This window comes from Sciurus carolinensis, chromosome 7 (genome assembly GCF_902686445.1).
Source record: "Sciurus carolinensis chromosome 7, mSciCar1.2, whole genome shotgun sequence".
Taxonomy (NCBI): domain Eukaryota; kingdom Metazoa; phylum Chordata; class Mammalia; order Rodentia; family Sciuridae; genus Sciurus; species Sciurus carolinensis.
The window spans coordinates 85,567,561-85,594,700 of record NC_062219.1 but is presented as its reverse complement, the minus strand read 5'-3'; the positions used below and the strand labels follow the sequence as shown (position 1 = coordinate 85,594,700).

At 35.3% G+C, this 27,140-nt stretch overlaps 1 protein-coding gene across 2 annotated transcripts in view; it reads right to left on the bottom strand.

Moving 5' to 3' along the window:
* Nucleotides 1-27,140, bottom strand: part of Col12a1 (collagen type XII alpha 1 chain) — a 109,998-nt gene that overhangs the window by 61,548 nt on the left and 21,310 nt on the right. The window contains exons 11-22 of one of the 2 annotated variants that reach the window (XM_047558679.1): nucleotides 26,697-26,969; nucleotides 23,970-24,242; nucleotides 22,035-22,307; nucleotides 13,117-13,389; nucleotides 8,540-8,806; nucleotides 7,953-8,145; nucleotides 6,733-6,854; nucleotides 4,808-4,957; nucleotides 4,606-4,725; nucleotides 4,342-4,506; nucleotides 3,520-3,666; nucleotides 463-602 (exon numbers count right to left, since the gene is read on the bottom strand). In XM_047558679.1, the coding sequence (XP_047414635.1) occupies nucleotides 463-602; nucleotides 3,520-3,666; nucleotides 4,342-4,506; nucleotides 4,606-4,725; nucleotides 4,808-4,957; nucleotides 6,733-6,854; nucleotides 7,953-8,145; nucleotides 8,540-8,806; nucleotides 13,117-13,389; nucleotides 22,035-22,307; nucleotides 23,970-24,242; nucleotides 26,697-26,969 (2,396 nt within the window). The remainder of the gene's footprint in view (nucleotides 1-462; nucleotides 603-3,519; nucleotides 3,667-4,341; nucleotides 4,507-4,605; nucleotides 4,726-4,807; nucleotides 4,958-6,732; nucleotides 6,855-7,952; nucleotides 8,146-8,539; nucleotides 8,807-13,116; nucleotides 13,390-22,034; nucleotides 22,308-23,969; nucleotides 24,243-26,696; nucleotides 26,970-27,140) is intronic. The other variant, XM_047558681.1, reaches the window with a different exon arrangement.

Here is a 27,140-nt window from a genome sequence, read left to right as displayed (position 1 = left end):
CTTGGCTATTATGAACCATGCTGCTATAAACATGAGCACACCTGTATCTCTGTTGTGTGCTAACTCTTTTGGATAAATACCAAGGAGTGGTATAGCTGGATCGTATGGTGTCTCCATTTCTAAAACTAGATCATCTTAAATGTTCCTTACCAACTCTATGATTCTAATACAACCTCACAAATAAATTGGTATCCTAAAGTTACTTTAAATTTAAAAATCATATTGATATTCTACAATTCTTAGAAACCATAATAATTTAAGCAAGGGCCTTTCCCTTTCATTAAGCTCAAATGGAAGTACTTGCCTAGCCAGGAACAGAAAGACAGAAAGCACCCTTTCCAACTCAGTTCTGCCCCTCTCCACAGTCCTCTTGCCCCTCATCCAGTAGTTTTCTCACAGCCCTAATGAGAGGGATCCAATCTCGATTTGAGAAAAGAGTGGGTTTAGGTGTTGTTTACTCACTTCTTGACGTTTCCCTCCAGAAACAGGGTAGTATTCCACCTTATATCTATCCACACTGTCAGAAGGGGGCGTCCAGCTCACTCTAAAGGAACGATGAGTTCTCTCAGAAATAACTAGGTTAGAAGGAGCTTCCAAGTCACCTACATGTGGAAATAAAGTGCATGTACTTTTTCATTATTGCAGCAAGGTGATGAAGTTTGAAATTTAATTGAAACAGTATTGAGTACTTTATTTGAAGCTTTTACACACTTCCTTTTACATATTAAGTAAATAATAAGTCAGTATAGAGGCCCTTAAGTCTGCTCTGAATGAGAGTAGTCAAAGGAATCTTCTAGCCTTAGAAGATTCAAACCAGAGCTCAATGTCTTTCCTTAAACTTCATCCTCCTCTTCTTTAAGACATCACTATTAAAATACCTTGACCCAAACCTCTGTATCTTCCTTGGATACTTCCTTCTGTCTTCACCCCTATACGCATAATCAATATAAGCAGTAAGTAAGAATTTGGGTCCTGACAATTTAGCTTCTCTACTGTCTCTATCACCACTAACACCACCAGAGTTCCCTGTTCTCATTATTACTTTGGTACATGTCTGTGTGTATACATGTGTTTGTGTGTATGTGTGTTTATTTTTTTCATGTCTTATGTCCTTAGCTGAAAGTTATGTTCTGTATAGATAAATGTGGTTTTGAAATATGGGAACAAGGCTTTGATGTAGCTCAGTGGTATAGTGTTTGCCCAGTAAGAAGCCCTGTGTTAGCACTGAAAAAAAAAGTTGGGGAACATCCCACTGCCTGTGATTTTGCTCCCACATGTAGATATAGGTGAAATAAAAATACATAACAATATCTTAAATAAATATCAATGAAAATAGAAATATGGGACTAGGGTTTATAGCTCAGTCCAATATTTGATCCCCAGAACTGCAAAAAGCAAACAAACCAAACAAAAACAGAAAGAAATAAGTTCAAAGTACCAATAGGAAGATGTCCCAAATAATAATTTAAAGGAAAAAGAATTAGACCAATGACTCTCTGAGCATGGCAAATCATTTTCATATAAACTCTTTCTCCATTTTTGTAAGCCAAAACTGGGGAGAGCATTTCCATTCTTAGTATCCTAACCTTTATTGTACTTGGGTCATAGTCAAGCTTGCAAAATTATCAAGCAGTTTTACTGTCTGGGAAACTAGAATGAATGCAACTATTACATAGTTGATAAAAAAATAAAGGAAAACAGATAAAAGATGTTTTCATCCCCACTCAAAGTTCTCTCCAACTGAATAAAACTACAACTCTCTCAGTTAATCCAGAGCCAGAGCCTACAAATTCTGGCTGCCCAGTTGGTCTATTTCTCCAGGGAAAAGGTCAGTCTGTTGTTCAAAATCCAAAAAAGAAAATCTGCAAAAGTTTGGAGAGAGAAACTTGAGAAGGAACATTAAAAAAAAAAAAAAAAAAATCCCCAGTACCCAAAGCACATGAACCATTTCTACCACATTATTTGTTAAACTCATTCCAACTTTTCCAAAACCAGAATAAGTTAAAGGATAGTTTTTACCATAATCTATATACACATAAAAGGAAATTTCTCATATAATAAGAACCACAATTTTTATTGTTGATTTTTCAAAAACCTTCCATTATGGTGTTTACCATGTTTTGACCTATGTTTTATACAGATAATAATCATTTTGCACCATCCTTTGTCACTACGAATCCAGTTCTAGAGTTTCATTTCTAAATTCTAATTCCTTATCCATATTTGCTTTTCTCAAAGATCCATTAAAACATCTTTAACCATTTGACCCTGACCAAGTACTTTAACTTCTCTAGATCTCAGTTCCTCCACTGGTAAAGAGAAATTATGTAATTTCTAAAAGTCCAAACTCTAAGATTAGTAATTTCCCTTTATATTCTAGTGTTACAAGGATAAAGTATCAACTCTAACCCTCTATAGTTGAGGCAAAAAAAAGAAAGTCAGATATAAGACCCCTCCTCCAGTTCTACTCAAATTAGGAAATCAAAAAAAAGTACTAAATTTTAGATAACAAAGTTTACGAACAGCCATCTAATGATAACATAATAATTACAGTGAAAATACTTAACTAGAGTTACTAGAGAAGAGATAGCTACCAGAAAAGGAAGCAAATCTCTATATCTCTCTCTCTTTCTCTCCCCCTGTCTCTCTCTCTGTCTCTCCCTTCCTGACCCCTCTTTTCTCTCTCCCTGAGTGTGTTGCTGGGGGCACAAGCACACAAACACAAAGTACATCCTCAGATAAGCTAGAAACCCTTTTCCAGTTTGGTGCCATTCCAAGAAAATAATCAGAAAAAAATAAAAAAAACAGAGGCTAAAACAGTGATTTTCAGCTGGGTACAGTTCCCTACTCCCACTCCCAGCAGCCATTTGACAATAAAGAAAATCTGCAAAAGTTTGGAGAAAATCAAGAAGAAACATTAAAAAAAAAAAAAGGGACCTCACTATCCAAAGCCCATGAACCACTTCTACCATACATTATTTGTTAAACTCATTGCAATTCTCTCAAAACCAGAGTAAATTGGGGATACGAAGGATAGTAGAATGAATAGGTCATTAATACCCTATGTGCCTATATGACTACACAGCCAGTGTGATCCTACATCAACTTCTCAGAAGAATGAGAAGTTATACTCCATTTATGTATGATGTGTCAGAATGCATTCCACTGTCATGTATAACTAATCAGAACAATTTTTTAAAAAAAGAGTAAATTAAGAAAGAAAAGTTTTTACCATAATCTGAATCTATTAAAAGATATTTTCTTAAATACTAAGGACAACCATAATTTTTATCATCAATTTTCCAAAAGCCTTCAGTTTGGGTGCTTGCCATATATAAATACAAAGGTAGTTCTACTCATCTCAACTCAAGGGATGCCTCTGTCCTCCAAAAGGCAGAGATCAGCAATGCTGCTAAACTTCTTACAATACATAAAATCACCCCCTCTCCATCCAAGAAAAAATTCTCTGGCCCAAAATATCAACAGGGTTGAAGATGAGAAGCCCTGGGCTAAGCTCACCTGGCCCTTTGACACTGTTACACAGGTTGATGGTGAGGTCATCCACGATCTTGGAAAGCGACTCAAAATCTGCCACATTGTATGCATGGGTATCATCGGGATCAGTTGCAATCATCTTCAGCTCAACTTCATCAGCATTTTTAATACCTTAAAGCATGGATACATATAAATTAAAAGCACTACTTAGAAAAAAATTGAGGAAATGAAGCAAATATTTTAGAACTTTTTTAAATCAATGACAATTAGGCTAACTATGAAGGTTAATAACTTATTAACTAGAATATATTATTATTATCTTCAAGAATAATATGACTCCTATAAAATAAAAAATAAAAAAATTTTGAAAGGAAATATGCATGTGTATAAAAAGATAAAATGATTACTTGGTAGTTAGAAAATAGAAACAAAAAATAGTATCATCTGAAAGGTATTCTAAAATGCCTTTTTCTAAATGCTTCTATCACTAATTTCCCAGCAAAAAGTGTCTTTTTAGTGTTTTTTCTGGAAAGCAAAATAATGGATTTCAAAGATAAATATAGTTCTGTGGAAAATCAAACAGGAATTTTCCTAAATCCTATTAATATAGTACATTTTTTTCTCTTAATCCATTACTTTTCTTCTGAAAAACACATGAAGTTGTGTCTCATTACAAAGAGAAAAGAAGAAAATGAACTCACTTCCTGGCACATCATTTTGATAAATTACATGATAGGGAATATATGTTCGTTTGTTTTGCTCAGGCTTCAGAGAAATTTTCAACTACAAAAATGTCCTCAGCACTTCTGTAACCCCAGGGGCACCACTGCCCTCTCCAGCATTTACCAATGGCAAACAGCTCCACGCCTTCATCCTTGAGCTTCTTGGACGGTGCCTCCACATCATCTTGTGATTTTCCATCAGTAATGAGAACACCAATTTTGCGAGCACGAGGCCTCATGCCAGCTTGAGTCCTGAAGCTCTGCTGGCGAATGAAATTCAAAGCCATGCCTAGTGGGATTTTTAAAAGAGAATCAGTCACATCACTTCTTGGCCACGTGCTGAACCAAAAGCATGAACCGAAAAGAGTACCAGGGCATCCTCACTCACCTGTGAGAGTATTGCCTCCTTTGTATGGTAAGTTTGCCACAGCTTGCAACAAACTCTTCTTATCTCTGTGAGCATTTAACTGCCACTCTGTTCTGGGGTCTCCACTGTACTGAGCAAGGGCTAAAATAATACCATTGGCATTAGGGTATATAAAAGAACACAATGAAAATATCTAAATGTCATCGGTTTTGTCAGAACCTACCAATTTGTACTCTTTTGGGGCCAATCTCAAAGACCTCCACAATACGGGAAATGAAACTCCTCACAGTTCTAAAATTTGCCCTGCCGATGCTCCATGATCCATCCACCAGCAACACAATGTCTGCTTCAGCTCTGGTGAGACACTCCATCCCTGGCACAGCAATCACGAGACAAGACAGTGAGAAGCAAATTGTTGGCAGGATTTCTCCCTAGCCAAGCTTCTACCACCCACTGTGTGTTCCATACTGCCTGTTGCAATACTGCAGCTCAACTGAATTATTCACAGTATAAGACTCTAAAAATATGCCCATATAACTTATTAACCTTAAAATAACATTCACCAGAATCAATTCCTTCAAAGATTATTTCAGTGGCAAATCTTTCCTTCATCTTTGACTATATCTCCCAGCCTTAATCATAGAACCTGAAGACCTAAATTAGACCACCATTATAAATTTGAAAGACTCACACACTCAAGAGCTGAAATAAATTAGCATGTGTAGCTGTCTGACAATAAAGTATTTATAATTTCAATAAAATTTTAATGTGATCTAAAGATAAGATGCATTCTTCTGTAATATTTAATAGCAATTCGCAGGTAAGTATGAAATGGACTATTTAAATGTGTAAACTAGAAATGGCTTTAGTGAGCTGAAAATATCTTTTAATATAATTTAACTCCCAGGTGACTATTACATGTATTATGAAGGATCAGACACATGATTCTTAAAATATCACCTTTATAAAGATATATTTTAAAAACCTGATATACTATTATATCATTTAGTTATTAATTATTTAAACTTATCATCTACTTTGTATAAAAATCAGGTCAAGACAAATGATAAAGTTTGCACATTTAAAGAATCAAGAAAGAAGGAAGGCAAATTTAGAAAAGTACACAAATATACAAATTGAGAGCCATAGAGACACACAAACACTGATACAAAGCTAGGGTGCTTTGGAAAGAGAAAATAATCCCAATATCCTCAGTGTAAAAGCTACAAAATAAAAATATAAGTCAGTTAATATCATCATAAGAAAAACAAGAAAACATTAATGCAAAACAATAAGATTTGATACTTTCATTTATTTTATGCACATCCAAGATTTCAAGTGTTCTCTTTTCTAAAAGCATGTGTTACCAGCTATGAATTTTCCAGTTCCTTATAATGTTAACAGTTGATCTTGACATTATGAAAAAAGGCACTGAAAAAAATGAAGTAATGCTCATCACACTACAAAGTACAATGTACCATTCACGTATTGTATACAGGATTAAAGACTCACAAATACTATTCCAAGCACCTAAGACTTTGCAAACCAGTTCCTGTTCTGCTTATATCTACTGTTCTTTAATAAATGATAGAAAAAATATTTAGAAGTAAACTCTATCCACCACTTCCACCTCCTCTAAGAATGTAAAAACTATCTCCATATCTATATCAAGGCATAATTGTGGCAGGGGCAGAACATCTAAAGGGCTTATGTTACCAGTTTGCTTCCCAAGTCATGGTTGCCCACTCTTGTTCGTAACCTAACTCTGCTTGCCCATCCCAAATATATCATTGAAGTAAAGATATATAATTACTGTAACAAAATAAAATTGCATCATAGTCACTAGAAAGAAGAAAAATGTTAGAAAAGTATGATGTTGTTATCTACAGTTATTATCCATTAATCTTTAAATAATGCAGTATAATGTACTAACAATATTAAAAAGAAACCTAAAAAATAATCTAAAGTATGCTTGACTGGATGTCTTGAAGAATTTCTTCAAACATCAAAAAGGAGCATGCAAATTATTTAAATACATTTTAGTGAAAAATGTTAGTTGCTTCTCATTGTATGATAACCTTATAGTGCACGTTTGAAATAGTTTCATAATGCTAAATTTTCCTAGGGGACTATAACTCAATGTCTTACCAGAGGATAAAATTGGCATTACAGTTGTGTCAGAAAGAGTTGTCATTTCTTGTCCAACAAGTGGTGAACTTTCTCCTCCATCAAACATTCCAAAAACATTTACTTTATAGGTGGTACCTGCCCTGAAATGGCAAAGTGAATAGTCTGTATGGACTATTGGTTCAAGGCATTATTTTGCTTTGTTGAAGACATTTATCTTGACTAATAAACTTCTACTCAGAGTAACTTATAAAGTACAGCATTTTAGTAGAAGAAAAATAATTTCCATCACTTTCTAGTTTATTTAGCCTGGGAGGTATCAAGAGAAACTAGTCATCTAGCACTCCACTTCAGGGACTCAGAGCACCATTTCAACCTTGCCCTTCTATCATGGGCAGAGTGCTGCTCAGTGTGTCAGAGAAGGATCAGGAACTCTGTTCTGCTGTTTCGAAGCAATGGGCTTTAAGAAAATGAAATGTCGTGCCTCGCAGGGTAGCCTAAAACCCCTAGCATGAAGCCTGGCACATAGTGTGCTTCATAAATTTTATACCTCCTATACTAGAAAAGTCAATAGCAAGCATTTACATAGTTTTCAATATTGCTGAATGAACAGTTAAACAAACTTTCCAAGTGACAATGCACAGTAGTCCATTCTTTTTACTCTAATAAATGAAGGGTGCTGTTCAAACTCAAACTTCCTTGTTTTCCACTGCATGGCCTCAAATTCGACCTTCAGTCAGCCCAGGGTTCTCCTGCCAGCTGGCACCAAACACAGAGAGAGTCCTGCCTTCTGGCTCCAGTGTGTCACACCGGAGGAGGACCCACACTTGGGATCTCACCATGAGTCACTCAGGCCCTTCCAGAAGGCACAGGAACCCCCACATTCCTACATGGCTACAACTGTAGTGAAATGGCTGCAATTTTGGTGAAATGGTGGGATATGGATGTTTTGTTAAAACAGGGTGCTATTGAAAAAAATGTCATTCCTGATTACTTAATAACAAAATCATTAAAAATTACATACATTTTGCTCAGGCCAAAATTCTGTTGCAAGCCTCTGATTAACCTCAACTCCAATATCATCAAGCATAAGAAAGCAGATTTAGTTGATTTTGAATACTCTGCTAACAAAGACACTTACAAGTGATTATTGATGTGAGGCCTATTGATTTACATAAGTTGATTCAATCTTTTAACACAAGTTGATTCAATATTCCAACACAAATGTAATTAATTCTTACCTAAGTTCCTCCAAAACAACTGTGTTGTCATATGGTCCAACGACTAACTCCCCTAGTCTTCTGTCATCCCCTGTAGGATGGAATGTGACTTTATAACCCTTCACCTCCCCAGGGGCAGGCTCCCAAGTCACTCGGAAGCTTGACATAGTTGGGTCAGATGTTTTGAGATTTCTGGGTGACTTAAACCGGGAAGCTGTAACGATAAAAAGAATTTTTAAAATAATATCCATAAGGCTAAGCTTTTGGCATTTTCTATTAGTGCCTACAAAAATGCATATTTATAAGAAGAGTTAACTGTTGCAATCCCTAAAACATGTGCAATAAAAGTCCTGATAAGAGAGCACAACTCAAAGAGTCTAAATAATCCTTACAATTCAAATTGATTTAGCATTTGAACATTAATAGGTAGGAATATTTTACCAGGAGATTGGTAAAAATAATTTTATAATTAGGTATTTCATGTAATAAATATAATTGAATTTATTATAGATTCAATTTCAAATATTCACAAATGAAGTAGATATTAAAGTCTCCTTTTTAAAATGTTATATACTTTCTCCTCCAATAAAAGTATTATTATTTTGTACCTGTTGTTCCTGATCCTTGCCTAAGCTTTCCTTCTCCTGTCTTGTAAACTGGAAGAACTGTGATGTCATATGTGGTCTGGGGTTGAAGCCGCTTCAGTACCGTGGAAGTGACGGTGGGCGGAACTTTAGCAACCATTTGCCGCCCTCCCCCTTGGGGGCGGTATACAACACGGTAGTTGACAACCTTCCCTGGTGCTGGTTTCCACGTAACTCTCATTGTATTTTCTGTTTCCTCATCCACCTTTAACGTTTTGGAATCTTGGGATACTGTGAAATAAAAGGGAAATTAAAATATATACTGTGTTAAAGAAAATATATGTGTGACCACTTCCTTGTTGATGCAAAAAGGAACTATGTGGTTTCTTAAATGTGTACACTGTCCTCTTACTCAGCATTGTAATCTCTCATAAATTTATGATGGCGTGTGAACCTAATCTCAGCAAGATATCAGTAAGATGTTTTCTCTTTATCCAGCTAATACTAAAAAAATGGAAGTTCATATTGCAGGGATTTCCTATTTGCATTCTGGAGACTTCAGTAAAGAAAACATCCATTTCCGGAAATGAAGTTTTAGAATTTTTATTATATTTTCATCTGTAAGGAATTCTTCTAGTAACAATGCCATGGGGAATACTAAAAGCCATGAATGCAGGGTTAGAAATTTTACTCAGGCCTTTTCAGAAGAAGTTGTAGTCTATAAATGACTAGAAAAGAGTTACTATGGTTAACATTATTCTTGTGATTGCCATGTGCATGAAAGACAATGAACATAAAAGAATAGGAAACCCTAACACATAAAAATACCTCAAGGGCTAAAGATAAATTAGTATATACTTAGTATTTTAGGAAGCACTATATGTTATTATTGGTACAATCTGTAGCCAATATTACTTATCAAATTATCTTTTACTAATATTTCACAATTGTTATTTACTTTATCAGAAACAGATACCTAAACAGGCACAGTCAACAACATCTTTTGTATTTTTTGTTTTTTGTGGGGTGTGGTTACTGGGGATTGAGTCCAGTACTGTTTTATCACTGAACTAGATCCCCTGTCATTTTTATTTTTTTTTGAGAGAAGGTCATGTTAAGTTGCTGAGGTTGATCTTGAACCTGGAATACTCCTGCCTCAACCTTCCATGTCCCTGGAATTATAGGTATGTGTGTACCACCACACCCAGCTACAAAATTCCTTTTCTTATACATAGAATTCACAGCATGATCATTTAATTTAGATTTAATACCTTCATATCCAAGAAGTCATAAGCATTTTTATAGAAAGAGATTAAGCTGAAGAAAACAAAATTGGTAAAGAATCTTTACGATCTTAAGAGAAATTTCATATTCAAATAGGGAGAAAAATTGTGAAACAACTAAAAACCCTGATCCCTAAGCAAGAAGGAAGAAATGAGAGTAGACTCTATGATTGACCCAGATTCTAGCACCAGTAGGATCCAGATGAACCTTGGTGGTTTCCCTTGACTGACAATAGGGTGATGAGCTTCTGAGGAGTCCAAGGCAGAATGTGCAAAACAAAGTACCATAAGAGAGATCACATCACCTAAAAACGCCCCCAAAACATGCAAAAGGTCCCCCTTGAATCTTTAATTTAGTATTAGTCAGGGCTCATGCATGAGGAAACTATCCAAAACCAGGGAAAGAAACACTCAAAAGAAATAGAGGGAACTATTTCTGACAAAGGGTCAGAAATGATCCCTACTAGCCAAACAGAAAACCCTATAATTCTGAAGACATGTAGAATCCTCAGGAGGTTATTACCTCCACAATGGAGCAAAATTAGCCCTACACTAAAACAGAGCTCAAAACAAAACTTCAGAAATATCAAACTGTTTTCAAGGAACTTAACTATATTCCAGGAAAAACCTTAAGAATATTTATAAGAATATAAAAAATACATAGCACCCCAAAAGTTAAAACTCACAATGTCTGGCTTCAAATAAAAATTATTGAGCATGCAAAGAAAACAAAAAAAAAAAAAAACTATGGCCCAGGTTATGGATGGAAAGATTGCATCTCCCCCCAAATTTCTATGTTGTTCAATGTAGTGTTTTGCAGACAGGGCCTTTGAGGAGGCCATGAGGGTTAAATAAGGTTTTATAGGTGAGGCCCTAATTTAATGGGATTAGCGTCTTTATAAAAGAGACTGCTGACACCACTGCCATAAAGAGGGACATCAGACAGTTCACCCTCTGTCAGCTTTCTAGTCTCAATGTTTCCATGGTATCAACAGATTGCACACCACACTCCGGAGTTTCAGGTGATCCTGATCCTACAGACATTTCTAAGACATTCCTTTGGGAGCGCCTATGCAACTCTTAAAGCACAATCTGGTGAGTCGTTGAGCTACCCATACCTTAGGATTCATCTGTCACCTCAATGCCCCCTCTCATATGTCTGAAAGTACTCTGTAAATGCCTTTGCTTTCCCCAAAGAGCAAAGCAACACACAACAACAAAACAACAGTAGAGCCAAAAAGGTTCATGTCTTCTATTTACTTAGATATTTAAGCAGTTTTGTATACTCTGAGAAATGAATGTTTCCTTCCTTCCAAGTCTGCTGCTAGTTCAAAAGAGACTTTTCTCTTCACCAGCCGTAAAAAAGAGCCAAAAAATACAATAAAGTTCTCAGATGCTCATCTTCTAAGACACAAAAGCTCATTTACAGTTTCGCTAAAATACTTGCTTTTGGCTAAATCACATCCCTTGTGAAGATTTTCAAACTTAATTATCTGAAGGCTTGGCTACTTTTAGAAAAAGACATAATGGAGAATTTTTGGAAAGAAATTCCTCTAAATGTCCTTAATAATTTCTCAACCATATGAATTTTATCTTACTCCTACAAATAAGTTTAGCTCTTTGTGTGATTATCTGGCCTGAGTTTACAATATGGCTTCTCTCACAACAAATGAATTTCCACCAGAAATAGAGGAGGAATTTCTGCCAGTTTCTTAAAATACATCATCCAATCTATTACAGACACAATATTTCATTTACTACCATTGAAACCAAACATGAGAATATCTGAGAAATATGCCTTTACACATATTTAAATTTCCTATAGGGAGTTTGATTTTTTTTGAAAGCTGGTTAATTTAGACAAATTTAAATTTAAACATATCCAATTGAGCTTGTCAGTGATAAAAAGAAAATGAATTCCTCAGACAACTCAGACCAAAAGATTTTAGTTAAAAGACAATTTTAAATCAGGATGTAGGACTTAACTGAAAATCCCTCAGGGCACTTCCCTCTCTCTTTGCCAGAAAAATCACCAAATTCTTCTACTTCTTTCTAACAGAAGGAAATGCAAAGATGTTCCATTTCTTTCCCCTTTTCCTAAAATCCTCCCAAAACAAAAGGAATAAAGTTTCTTTTCCCCTACAAAAACTTATAAATGCCATGTTTAACAAATGAATTTTTTGTTGTTCATGTTTAGGTTTTGTTTTGGGTTGTTTTTAATAGATTTTATTCTTTACACAGTTTTAGTTTCATAGCAAAATTGGAAAGAAAGTACAGAGATTCCCAAGTATCCTTCCCTCACCCACACATACAGAGCCTCCCCCATTCCTAACAGCCCCCACCAAAGTGGTACACTGGTAAAAACTACTAACCGACTCTGGCACATCATTATCAAACGAATAACTTTTTAGGAAAGAGAACTAAGAAATTTTGACACATCCTGAACCAGTCATGTGATGATAAATGATGATAGATTATTCATAGTTGTTCACAAAAAAATAATACTAATGAGTTAGAGCCACCATAAAACTGAGTGGGTTTTTGGTTTAACTTTACCAAACATAATAGAAATAAAGTAAAGAATCTAGGATTGGTTTTATTATATGAAAATCATTATGTCAATAGTCAGTCATCATTGATCAATTATTTCTAAATAAATAGTCACTATACTTGGTGCTTGGTACATTGATATTTCATTTTATCCTCATGACAACTCTGAGAGACAAGATTTATTATCTGCATTCTACACATTAGGAAACCAAGATTCAAAGGTTAAGTAACTTTAACCAGATCATTCAACTGTAAATGTGCCTGAATTCTGTCTCCCGGGGACTTGATCTTTTTCCTGATTGAGTATCCTATCTAGTTTATCAGGGACAAGTGGGGGAGGAGAGTAAATAAAGGTAGTTGAAAGGGATTTGATATTTCAAAATGTGACTTTTTTTTTTTTTTTTTTTTTTTTTTTGCAGTACTGGGGATTGAACCCAGAGGTGTCCTACCACTGAACTTCACCTCTAGAGCTTTTTATTTTGAGACAGGGTCTCTCTTAAATTGCTGAGGCTGACCTTGAACTTGCAATCCTTTTGCCTTAGCCTCCTAAATCACTGGGATTACAGGCAAGCACCACCCTGCTGGGCTGATATATTTTTTATGTATTAACTAATCTGAATTTAAATCACATTCCTTAAAGATCATAATTGTTCAGTCCTTCTTTATCATAGGAAGAAAAAATTTAAGTGGTTAAACTGCACGTCCTTTGGGCTGATAGCTATTAGATAGCTCCAACACACTCCCAAACACACCTGTGATGTTACCTACATTCAGTTGTGGCATCTCCAGTCAAAGGTTCTCCTTCTCCACTGCTGTAAGTTGCAAAGACCGAAATTCTGTATTTGGTCTCTGGCTGCAGATTTTCTATCACAGTATGAATTGCATCACCAGGAACATTTTTCTCTCCAGCCTCAACATCATCATAAAGAGATTTCCATGAGACCCTGTATCCTCGAACCATTCCTGGAGCAGATGTCCAATAAGCACCAACTGATGTATCAGTGATGTCCTTAATAACTAAATCTTGAGGAGAACCACGTTCTAGAATAGAAATTAAAGGAAAATCATTTTTTTAAAAGACTATTAAATATTTGAACATTCATTAATCCTGACAGACATCCTAACTTGCTGAACACAAACTCAACTTGTCTAAAATTACCCATTTCTCCTTTCTGAGCTTTTTTTCCTGGAGTGGAGCAGATTGGTGGAATAAAACTTCAGAATTATATTTGATTCCTATTTATCAGCCTTATTCACCATGCCCAGTCTGATTGCAAGAACTTCTAGGACAAGGCTATCACCCAAATTTGAAGGAATAGGTGCCTTACAATTTTTTCTAAAGGAAAACTAAAGCATCTAAATCCCAAAATTTTGTCACATTTAAGTCGACCTGTTGACATAGCCCATTGTTTACAAAAATCTTCATTCCTTCCGTGATCTTTTCCTCCCAGATTTAATTTAAATAAGCTCAGTTTCAATGTATGATAACAATAACTGCATCAATCTCATATCACTTGCAAAGTTTAATTCCATAATTTAATTATGTTCTGGAGAAAATTTTGTTTGCTCATAGAGTTAAAAAAAAAAAGTAGAACTAAACTTCAATATAGCTTAACCCTAATAATGTTAAAAAACCACCAATTCTGCTGGAAAACTTAAAAGTGAATAGTCATCAAAATAAAATATACCACTTGTTTTAGCTGATCAAAAACGTCTGCTACTAAATTCTGGCTCTTTCATGAAAAAAAAACGGAAAAATATGGAAACCTCAATTTAATGGGAGGCACAGATGTCTTCCAATAAAATTCTCGCGCTCCATATTTTAAATGTAAGATAAATATACAGGTCACTTTATATTGGCTACCTTTACTACACTTGTGCCACTGTGTGACATAATTATAAAACTATCTGCTTCTTCAGCACACTCTTTGCCAGTATGTTGCATATTCATGCCAATAATATACAATACTCTTACAAGAATTATGGAAGCTATTATTTTATTTGACTCAAAGAGTAAAAATCAGTATATTAAAACTACTTATAATTAAATAAATTTCAACAAAAATAAAGATAACAATGAACAAAAAAAGTAACATCAATAGACAAAGACCTACCATATATCATTAAATTGGGAGGGGAAAAAAAAAAATAAAACAGGAGTTGAACAGACTACCAGATCCCAAGCCTAAATGGAAAATTCTATTATAAATAACTTTAACTGCTGACAGGACATCTCATCTCTGGAAGGAAATTAGTTACATATTTTACTGCAAGAATACTTATTTTCAAGAACACACTGACTTTCTCCCCCAAGTGCTTAAGGCTCATTTTCATTTGAGAGTCTTCTTTATTGTATTTGCTACTTCGATGGTTACACAGCTTTATATCTTTTCTACCTACAGGAAGATAAAAGTGCTTTTTCAAGTACTTTGTTTCATTTGTTTTGTTTGGTTCAGTTATTGGGGGTTTTGTCTGTTACTTATTTTGATCATTGATATTCCAAAAACTAGTCTCCTAGTTTCAAATGTGCAAAACTCTTTTTCCTTTTGTTTCATATATGCCAGTTTTCCATATATGCCTCTTTCTAAATTTCCTAAGTTGCAGTCAGAAATGGCTGCTATGGAATGACCATTCTTGAAAGTGATCTTGAGTTTAAATAAGCTAAATACTGCATTAATAGCATTCCAAAAAATATAAGACAAAGTTAGTTAGAATGTAGGAACTCTGTTCCAAATTAATACTGGGGTAATTTACAAACAATAACTTTAGCTTCTACTTTTCTTAAAGATTGTGCTTCTCAGCCTGTTTTTCTCCCTGCTTTTTACAGCACTGAATTTGTGACATTGTTTTGTTTCCATGACAACAGACATCTCACAAACACAAACACAAGTTAATGATTTCTCTGTGAGAAAAAATAATAATAATAGGAAAAGAATTATGGCTGAAGCAAAAATATATTCACAAAGACATTTCTGAGCTTAAAACAAAAGGATCTCACATCACTAGACAAGTCTCCTCATGGATTTTAACCAACTATTTCTACACTATCAATACTTATAAAGCTAGAAAAAAATTAGTAAAATTGCAATAAAGACTTTGACAGGTTTATCAATGTCTTGAAGATAACCTGCAAGAGCACTTTTTAAGATGCAAATGAAATATCAACCAAAAAACATATCTGAGTTCTCATGAACGTCAAGACATTAATTTTAGTGAACACTGAGTAAGTTCTCAATCACAGAAAAAAAAAATTCTCTAAAAAGTCATAGTTTCTGCCTGTGGAGTGCAAACGCATTAGTTGTAGGCAAGAGTATTACCATTTCATGTTAGTTAAAAAGAAACACAGACTTCAAAGAAAGGTGAAAGATACTTCTATTCAGAAGCCAGGATTTAAAAGACAATTCCTCCACATGGGTTTCTTGGGTCAATCAGTCAGTTTCATAAAAAAAAAATTCCTAAACATTGGTTCATACTATTCTCAGACATTAATTTTTTTCCTCCACAAAAGCAGGAGGGCTGAGTATTTTGTTGCCTTAAGCCCACAAATATGGAGAAAGTTACATATTCATGATACATAAGTTTTATCAGACCTACAAACCTTCAAGTTTTTAAAAATGGATTCTTGGCTCAGCCAAACATTAGATTACCAAACGAATGAAGCAATTATAAGCACCCTGTGGCACAGTTGGCAGGATGCAGGCTGGCAAGTGGTCAAGTTGGTCTTGGGGCCAGGTATACAACGAGCTGAGTGGACCAACAGCAGACTATGCCAGTTCCTGGGGCCCTGGATCCTCAGCAACAAAATAACTGGACTGTACATGATCAGATATATAGAACAGCCTGGAGAACCAAAGGCTCTACCCTGTACTTATGCATTAAATCAGAATATCCAGGGCTAAGTGCTGATGCTTTCTAGAAATCTTTAAAATCTGTCCTGTGGTTCTAATTAATCTATCATTCTTTATTCTTTCCCCATCTCTAATTTTCCCTCTCCTTTTCTTTCTACTGTTTCTCTCTTTAGCCTAGAGAAGCATTTACTTGGAAGGTATGGTTGGTCAGTGGGGGACAGAGCCCTCACACTTTCAATTAGAAAGGGGCTAGATTTTCACAAAGGGCAGAGAAAACAAAACTGGTCCAAACTTGGTCATGGCGATTCTCTGTAGGACTGTTGATGGTTCACATATCATATGACACTGGATAATGGAGAAATTATTTAAGCTCCTCATTGCATCCTTTCTATCCCATAAAATACATAGGAAATTCACCCCTCCCTTCTCCCTCTGTCCTATCTTGAAAGGGAATGGCTCTCAAACACGTGTATTATCGAAGAGTTAATCACATTTTCATATATGAATGAGGTTCAGCAAAAGTGGAACACAGCCAGGCATTTGCTTGATTCAATATGTTGTAGCTTTTGTCTTCAATCTAAAGAACTCCATACATTAGTAACTACAGGAAGAGATTATTTGGCTTCTTTTGGTTTAGTTTGCTTAGACTGAGTTTGGGAAAGAGTTCTTTTTTACCTTATAGGCGAGAGGGGGAAAGGAAGTCAAGTTAGAAGTCCAGTCTCTACCCTGTCTCCAGAAAACATTACTGTTCCTCAAGAGGGCAAGGCACAGCTGGGCACAGTGGCACAGGGCACACGCCTGTAATCCCAGCAGCTCAGGAGGCTGAGGCAAGAGGATTAGGAATTGAAAGTCAGCCTCCAACTCAGAGAGACCCTATCTCTAAATAAAATACAAAAGGCTGGGGATGTGGCTAGTTGTTAAGCACCCCTGGATTCAATCCCCAGTACAAACAAAAAAAAAAAAAAAGAAGAAGAAAGAAAGAAAGAAAGAAAAGAGGGCAAGGCACAGTAGCAGGAATAGTGAGCATAAGCCAACTCTAGCAGACTTTCTGCCCCTTACCACTACCTTTCCCTGAGCCTAGACCCACTTCTGCTCTGGCAGTGGCTCCCTAATTCCCTCCCTGAGTTCCTCAAATCTATGTTTTATGGTGCTGGGGTTGATTCAGTTTTTGTTTTTGTTTTTTCTTAACCCAAGTGACATTTTTTTCGATAATATTTAGCTTCATAGTGTTTACTTTCTTCTGTTCTGAATGACATGCCCGTGTTTCCTACCTTATGTTTATCTCAAAATAGAATTTCTGGCAATTATTTCAAACAAGTCATCTTCTGTAATGATGGTATGCACCCTTCCTATTCCTTTGATTCCATCTCAATAGTTTTCCCATACACCAGCGTATGTTATCAGTGTAAGTGCAAGGAATAACAATATATTCCTGTTATGATATTAGTTTAAGGTATTAAATTCTATCAGGTTTTGAAATTGTGGCACTTAGCATTTCTGTCCTGATTATAAAACACATTCACATATATATTCAAAAGCATTTTTCTCATGACTACTACTGCTGTGGGAAGTAATTCAAACAGGTATATTTCTCCATGATCTGCACATCCACAAGGGGTTGATTTGCACACTTTTGTTTCCGTATACCATACCAAAGAATTAATACTTCATTTAAGTAACTTTCATATATTTCCTTAGCCCTTTTCCATTTGCTTTCTGAAAAGCAAGTTAACATCCAACTCAAATGTAATTATAATACAAATTAGCCAATGATAACTGAAAAATTAATCATTACAAAATGAAACTATATATCATCTTATAGATTGTTCCAGGCAGCTTTCACTGAGTTTCACATACCACTTTCAAAAATAGAAGTTAAATTGAAAATGTAATGTAAACTCTTTTCTAAATCAATTTGTCTTTTCCGTTAGAACTCAGCTCAAAAGCCATCCAACTTTCCACAGCAGAATGCAGAAGACCTGCTTCTGGATAATGTTCATGTGGAAATACACTTGATTTACAACCAATGAACTAGAGCCACCATTCCAAAGGACAAAGTTCACTGTCAATAAGTTAACTTAGTCACTTCAAGTAATACGTAGTTCTTAAAGACCTCTTAACCATTAAATTATAATTCAACTTCAGAGCCTGCACAAGCAAACAAAAAAAAACTTCCATAGATCAGATTTTTCTCTGATCAACAATTAATTCACAGAAAAGGAACTGTGAATTACTGTCCTGTAATTGTCTAAAGTTCCCTGGCAACATCAGAGTTGTTAGGCCCAGAATGTATGATTTTTCAAATTATGAGACAGCAGTAAATCTGGGGAAACATAGAGGCTTTGTTAGTTGCTCTTAGAGAAGCCTCATGTTACTCAACATCATGCAGTATTCCTGTGATGTGCTAAAAACCTCATTGCAACAAAATGTCAGCTGAGTTTGGTTTGATTTGTAGGAAGTCATTCATGTCTAGGGCATTGGCAGGTTGCTATAGCAACTGAAACAAAGAAAATTCTGAAAAGTCATATTTTCCATAGCCAGAAAAACAACACTCCGAAATTTTTTAAAAGAACCATATTATTTCCTAACTGATATCTTCATTCATTTGTGGTATATCTCTGAATAAAAATGAACACTATTCATCTAGAGTTTTATAAAAGTAGGTTTTCCTCTTAAGTATTAACAGTAACGACAAAGGGTCTATCCATATCTAAAGTGCATTTACACGTATAACTGTTTTAGTAACTACATAAGCCTATCTGCTTTAACAACAACAACAAGGGTAAAAAAAAAAAAAAATGTAAATCAAACCTAGTGGTTTGTGCTCAAATTCCTCTGAAGTTGGATCTGAAATAGTAATAAACTCTGCCTTTGTGATTCTATTGCATATAATACTAGAGCCAACCATGAACTTCCCCAATGCCAATGTTAATAAATCTCTCTTCCAGAGACAGGGGAATTTTCTGATCATCAGCTGCATTTTAAAAAATAATAATAAAGTACTAGAACACAGATTCAAGTTAAGGATGATTGTAGGTTATAGTAACTATTTTTTTAAATGCTCTTTTTTTTTTTTTTTTTTTTAATTGAAAGCCACAATGCACTTGAGGTAATCTACACAATTTTCAACCTACAGAAAGTTCTTACAGTTGCCTCCATGCCTCTGGAGAGAAGAAACATTCCTTCAAGGTCTGCTCTTACCACCTCCTCTTCCAGGAGAAAAACAGATTAGAAAAACAGCAGCCCTCAAAAGCAGTTGCCTGGCTCTGTTTCTGGGCTTTCCACTCCCTGCATTTACCATCATATCCTATTCCTGTATATGGTATGTGGATTTGGCTGAGTTAATATAATAAAATGAAATGGAATAACCAGGGGCAAAAGTCTTCTATTATTTTAATTTAGTCACAACTAAGCTTTCACATATTTGTCAGGTTTACCACACATAATGCAATGGGACAAATATGTTCATAAAATCAGGCTGGCAGCATTTTTTTTGTAATCTTTCATTGCAGTAAGGAGATCTAGTGTAAATGGAAAATAATTTTTATTATTACAAAATGAGTAACAAATTAACTATATTTGTAAGTAAACTTGAAAATCATCTAGCTTTCTTCCATGTCAAGAAATGAGAAACTGTAGTGTTTAATTTTTATTTTGTTTCCTGTGTATATCCCATAGAAATAATTTCTGATGAAATACATGTATACCAAGTATACATGTGTATGCATACACTCAAATATGAATACAAGTTGCTAGACTACCTATACCACTTATGCAAAGCTAAAAAGTCATAAACAATTAACCATACATCTGGCCCAGAAAAACTATAGTCTAATAGAACATGTTTGTTGTAAATTTTTAAAAGAGAATTTTGGGCTGGGGAGATAGTTCAGTCAGTAGAGTGCTTGCCTTGCAAGCATGAGGCCCTGGGTTCGATTCCCAGCACCACCAAAAAAAAAAAAAAAAAAAAAAAAAAAGAGAATTTTTTATGTAAGATTTTTAGTATATTATTCTTGATGAAAATACCTTCATTTTTAGAATTTAAAAATGTTTGAGCATGAATATATTTTTAAAAGAAAGAAAGTACCGATGAATACAAGAAGGTTAAAAGGTCAACCAAAAGAAAAAGTATTACATTATTTCCAAGACACTGACATAATTTAAAGGAGAATTTTTCACAAATATAAACAATCTGCACTTATTCTTTAAAAAAAAAAAAGCTCAAAAGTTTACCCTTTGAAAAAATCCAATGAACATCTATAAAAACTTATAAAAAGCATATGAAAAAGAAAACTTCAAAAGGTCAAAAAAGAAGGACCAACTTCTCCAAAATTCTGGATGTTGCTCCAGATACAGAGTTCACATGTTTACGCTATTGTCTATGCCTCTGTAGTTAAGGCAACCTCCATTTCTGCCTCTCATTTTGAAAGCTGTCATGAAGACAATAGCTCTGAAATACTAGCACTGTATTTTTAGATATCAGTTCTAAAGTTAGTAAGTTACTTCTTCTTGATGAATTTTCTATACATATAGTATTTTACAATTCCCAAAGAGTTTCACTTAACATTGTCCCATTTCATTACCATAATAACTCCTGGGAGGAAGGATGGAGGATGATCATCCCCCTTTTATAGATGGAAAAACCAAGGCTTGGAAGAATAATAAGTTTATTGAAGGCTGCTCAGCTAAGTAGTTCAGTCAGTCTTCTGGTTATCAGGACTTTACACACTGGTATATAGTCTTATATTTAAATCCTCTTCTAAGAACAGATTTCATGGACTAATGGGATTAAACTTTTGATCTCAGTTATTTTGATTCAAAAAATTTTTCTTTGCTTTAATTCCTGACTAGATCTTAAAGCATCCAATCAGAATTACTTATTATAGATTTTGTCCCTGCCAATTCCAGTATTTACAATCCTCCAAGTTCCTGAATCCATCAAAGTTGATGGGTGTTTTGCCTAATATCACTGCGATTTTTACATCACAAAAGATAGTTCAGATTCATTTTCTTCCAGTGATGATTTAAAATAAGTAATATAAAATGTGATGATAAAAAAAAGGAAAGCTTGTTAGCTACACTACTAAGCAGCAGCATTGTAATCACCTAGTGATAATGCTTTTTCTTTGCATTGCAATCCATTCTCCTGGTTAACTTGAATTTGTGTTCTCTCTTCCACTACGTATTAGTTGTTGTGGTGAGTTAAACCTAAGCTGCCATTATATCTCAAAAGACCCTAAGAAATATGTAAAGAACCAAGGAGACATTTTTGCTGATAGTTCTTACTAAGTATTGCATTAACTCTGAACTTCTAACATGGAATTGAATTTTAGAAATCACTTAGAAAACAGACAAAAACCTGGGTTCTCATCTTTCTCAAGCTATTATGAGTGCTTTTATGCATGGTAAAGGAGAAGGCCACATTATAGAAAGAGAAAATGGCTCCTATCTGGACCTGATTGACAGAACCAGCTGCACAACCTTCAGCAATTCAAATACTCTTCACCCATAGATATTTCCCAAGGCTCCTTCACTCACTGAATGTTGCACCTTTAATCTCCATTAAACCAACCCATGGTACTATAAATACATTTCTAAGGGCTTACTATGCAGACAGCTCCCCCAAGACACTTCTTCCTGATCAGAGTTTAATTTTTTCAGTTTCTTACTTTCTATATCTCTGAATAACAGACAATTTTCTGGCTATTTATCTTCAATTATAGATTCCTTTTAAGAAAGAGTATTACAAATTTCCATTCTCTGAAAAAGTGCTAAGCTTCCTAAATGTAGAATCACAAACAAGTTCAAGGATTTTCATTTAAATATGACAGGAATTACCTTCCAGTGTTGTTCCTTCTCCAAAAAGGGCATCTCCAGCTCCAGAGGCATACAAAGCTGTCACAGATAAGGCATATTGTGTCCCTTGCTTTAATCTCCTCAGCATGGTATTGGTTGTATCTCCCCTCACAGTGACCTCTTGAGTCTCCCCTCCTGCCACTGGGGTGTATGTGACGAGATAATGTTTGACTTTTCCAGGTGCACCACTCCAAGATAACTTCATAGTTGATGTCGTAGCGTCAGAAACTCTTAAGTCTCTTGGATTCCCTCTGACTTCATTAAAAATGACAATAACAACATCAAAAACAATTATTTAATAAATTGACTTGAAAAACACTTGGTCACTTTACATATGTATGTTCTCTATATCCCCAGTGAGACTAGTCATTTAAACTGCTTACCATTCAAAAAGTTTAAGCATTTCTAAATCTGGACCTACATGTTAGTAGAAACAAAGCAAATAACATACAATTCCTTTTCTGAATTTAGACAGATTAAAATATTTCATGTAAATCCATGTAATTCTCATGTTAGAATCTTTCATGTAAAATATTTTCCTTAAATTTTCCCTAAAAGTGGAAAAAAACTTTACAAAATGCACCCATGTTGATCAGTATTACTACGTAGACTTTAACTCCTCCAAGATGTCTTCAGTACAATTTGTTGGTATAAGGTTATGAATATCTAAAGGTAATATCCAGGAAATAATGCTAATAGGATAAAAGTGATAAAAATGATGCTGTCCATAGGAAAAAAGAGAAGAAACAAGTTGAGACCCAGGGTTGGTACAGCTTGGGAACAGTTGAGAGGGGTCACCCATCCCTTCTCATCTATGGCCTCTGACATCTCCTCACTGCGGGTAGATTGGCCACGTCATCTCTGAAGAGTCTCAAGTCACTCAGTTATCAAGTGGGCACATAGTGCCTAGCCAGTTTTACTCAAGAAAACAGAAAGATGAAGAGTTACTGAGTTGTTTCACGGTGACCAGCACAAAGAATTCCAGCTTCCCAGCAAGTAAAAAGAAAAAGTGAAACAGTGACTTCCCGAAGGAAGAGAAAGGAGGAAGAAGGGACAAGGAAGGAGAAGGGACTATCTCAGAAAGAACTAATGATCTAGACTGCACAGGGAGGGAGGGGAGCAGGCCAGTAAGGGGAGGGAGAGTGACACAGAGGCCACACTGTACTGTAGTGGACATTCCTTGGGAGCATCTGAAGAATGGCAGCAGAGTACACAAACTCAGATTCATGACTTATGAGCTACATGACTCAGGGTCATTATTTAGTTCCCTTGGCCTCAAGTCCTCTAAAACTGGACCAATAACAGTACCTTCATAGAGTCTATGCAGGAATTACATGAGATAATATGCAAAAAACCTTTGCATACAGTCTACTGCAAATAGGGCTCAATAACTGCTCATTTGGGTAATACGTTCTTAGCATTTTTATTACTATTAAAAACAACATGGATAAGGCATAAAATAAAGATTATGCATACCTTATTTTTTCTCAATGAAATATATATTAAACACTAATTATTTACAAATGTCAGAACTGATCCCAGAAATCTAACCATCCCATTTATATAAAAACAAATTAATGTTTTAAAATCTTCCCAAAGAAGTAAAATGTAATCTGTTTTAATGGTGACAAGCAGTTTGATTTTTAATCCCTAGTCATCCTTCAATTTATATAAAAATATTTAATAATATTATTTTAAAAGAATATTTAGACCATATCATATAGCATTCAAGTTCTACTGAAACAAATGACACCATGAGTAAATCAAAATTTTGAATAACTTCAATTTCAAAGAAATACAGTCTGAGATATTCAGATCTTGAGACAAAATGTCTCATAGTGTTATTTGGAAAATTGTTAACTTTCCCCTCAGTCTAAGATTACAGCTGTTATCATCTGATCAGTATATTTCCTCTACCTTCTTCAGTGGCTGCATTTCCAGTCAGTGGAGTGCCAGGTCCTGAGAAATATTCAGGAATTACAGATACTTCATACTTTGTATCTGGAGTCAGGTTCTCCAGTGTTCTCCTCCTCTGGTTGGCTGGGGTGGTAACTTCTTTGCTTTCCCCACCAGTAACTGGTCTATATATAATTCGATACCTTAAAACTCTTCCTGGAGCTTGAGTCCAGGTAATTTTAAAACTATCAGTAGTCTCATCTGTCACTTTTAGGTTTCGAGGTGCTCCTTTTACTGAAACAAAAATAAATAATTTTTTTTTCAAAAAAGTTAGCTGAATTTATATGAAAAATACAAAAAAATAACTTTTATACATTAAATGATAGCATTTCTCTAAATCCACAAGCAATTTCTGGACAAACATCCTGGTTACTGCATTCAGCCAGAATAAATAGATTCTGAAACAATCCCATAACCAACTTCATCTGTAGTCATTTGATTTGGAGAATAATTGGACTATATACATGAGGGAGCAAGCACGTGACAGGTACTTAATGAACACTAGTTAGATCTAAATCTTGAAGTTAAAGTGCAACATGGATAACATACATAGACTCACAGTCTTCAATAAAATTTTCATTAAGCCCAAATGAGAGCATTATTTGGTTTCATGTCTAGTAAACACGTTAAATAACCTATGTGTTCAAGGGGGCAAACTGTCCATATGGATAACATATTGAGAAAAGGTGAACTCAAGGTCACTTTGTTCTCAGTTCACTACAGAGAAACATGCCTGTATCTTCCTACCAATTAGAACTTAACTTAAAAATTCAACACCTCAATAGATCAATCCAAAGAGGAAAAAAGAAAAGAAAGAAATGATGGTTGGCAGACTTAAAACAACCATGATTCATTTTGTATGGCAAGGAAAAAGACTAAATTAGTCAGAACAAATGAGGCGGATAGACTGAGGAGTTTGAATCCTAGCTCTGAAGATTAACAGATATGTAACTGTGAGCTTCACATTACCCAGCAGTAAAACAGGATGACTTATTGGATTATTGAAGTGGTTGAACGAGATAATCCATGGAAAATATTTAGCAATGCATCTGACACATAGCGGTACCTCAGGAAGTGTTATCTTAATGGAAGTATTCAATCAGAAACTTCCCTAATGTTGAAAGAAAATTTGCATCCTAGATTTTGCTACAAACAGTAGAATTAGAAAGGCATTACCAAATTCTGTTGTAATAGCCCTACAGCCAAAATCTAGAATGTATATGAATATAGTCGCCTCTACTCCAAAACTGTTTGTTGGAGGAGTTAATGTGTTTATTTCTACAGTTTATTTTCTTAAAAAAAGTTTCAGAGAAAAAAGATTCTCTAGCTTTTATCAAAATGGTGTGGCAATGTGTGCCAGCTCTATCAGTAAATATTCTGTAACTATTGTAAATTCTTCATGCTGGCCTTTGAGCTCTTTCCCATCTATCTCCAGTCAAAATAGAGAGCCACTGACATCTCTTCTAATATTCGCTGTCTTTATGTTAAGACTAATTGCCTTGTCTTAATCTTCTAACCTAACATTGGTGCCCTTTAAATGTCAATATTATATCAAAAAGTGTTCAACTCTACCCAGTAGACCCATATAAACAAATACTTCTTAAAGCATTGGTAAAATTAACACAACCATGTTCATAGAAGCCTTATTCACAACAGCTAAAAGGTATAAGCCACCTGAATATCCAATGGATGAATATATCAAATGTGGCATATATATAAATGGAGCAGTCTTAAAAAGAAAGGAAATTCTGGTCAGGCACAGTGGTGCATGCCTGTAATCCCAGCAGCTGGGAAGGCTGAGGCAAGAGGATCATGAATTCAAAGCCAGCCTCAGCAAAAGGAAGGTGCTAAGCAACTCAGGGAGACCCTTCCTCTAAATAAAATACAAAATAGGGCTGGGGAACAGCCCAGTAGTAGAGGGCCCCTGAGTTCAAACCCCAGTACCGCCTTCCTTCCTCCCCGCCACAAAAAGGAAGGAAATTCTGATTCCTGCTGCAGGGTGGATGAATCTTGAGGACCTTGTACTAAGTGGAATAAGTCAGATGCAAAAGGACAAATACTATATGGTTCCACTCATATGAGTCACTTGGAGTGAAAAAAATTCATACAAACAGAAAGCAGCGTGGTGGTTTCCAGGGACAGGGAGGATCAGGGAATGGGGGATTATAGTTAAAGGGCTACAAAGTGTCAATTCTGAACATTCTGGGGTGGATGTTGGTGATGGTAACACAACAAATAAACATGCTTAATGCCACTGGAATGTACACTTCAAATGGCTAAAATGATAAATTTTATGTTATGTATGTTTCACCATAATTTTTAAAAAAGAAAAATATGTGGTAATATGTAGCTACAGTTAGCTCCATCAGCAAAATAAGGTAATTGCAGAAGGATTTAAAATTTGAAATGTAGGACAGAAAATGATGGAAAAGCGGTATTCTGAAAGTTAGTTCCACAAGTATTAACAATTCTCTGTCTCTCCTCAAATTCATCACAACAAATACACAGTGTTTTACTTGAAAGTTTTTTCCCTTTTTAAAAAGATTTATGAATAGTTGTATCTTAGAGATACTACATTTTACAAATATGTTCAGAATTCTGGACTATAAAGCAGGTGGTTATAACTGTAACAGTGTTCTGCAATAAATGACTAGTCCCTGACAAACCATGAAAGGAACCCCATCACACCTTCTTCAGTGGTCTCCTCTCCAACCGAGGGAATGCTGAAGCCATCCTCATACTCCGCAGTTACATTGACCAGGTACAGGGTCTCTGGCTTCAGGTTGTTGAGAATGACACTGGTGCTTGAGGCTGGCTCCACCACCGTGATCTCATTATCCCCAGTAGCTTCCTTGTATGTGATGTGATATGAAAAAACATTTTCTCCAGCAGGAGACCAGTTGGTTTTGAAACTGTAAGACGTCACCTCAGAAAAACTAATATTCTTTGGAGGCACATAAGCTACAAAAATAAAAGAAGAAAAAGAAGAAGCAGCTGACTTAGTTTAAAATTGTAAAATTTATAAAACGAAAAGGATCTAATGACTTCATGTTTCTTATATGGCTTCTGTTAATTTGGGAGAGTGGCCATTGAGGCCAACACACTGATTTCACACACAACCACTGAGAGAAG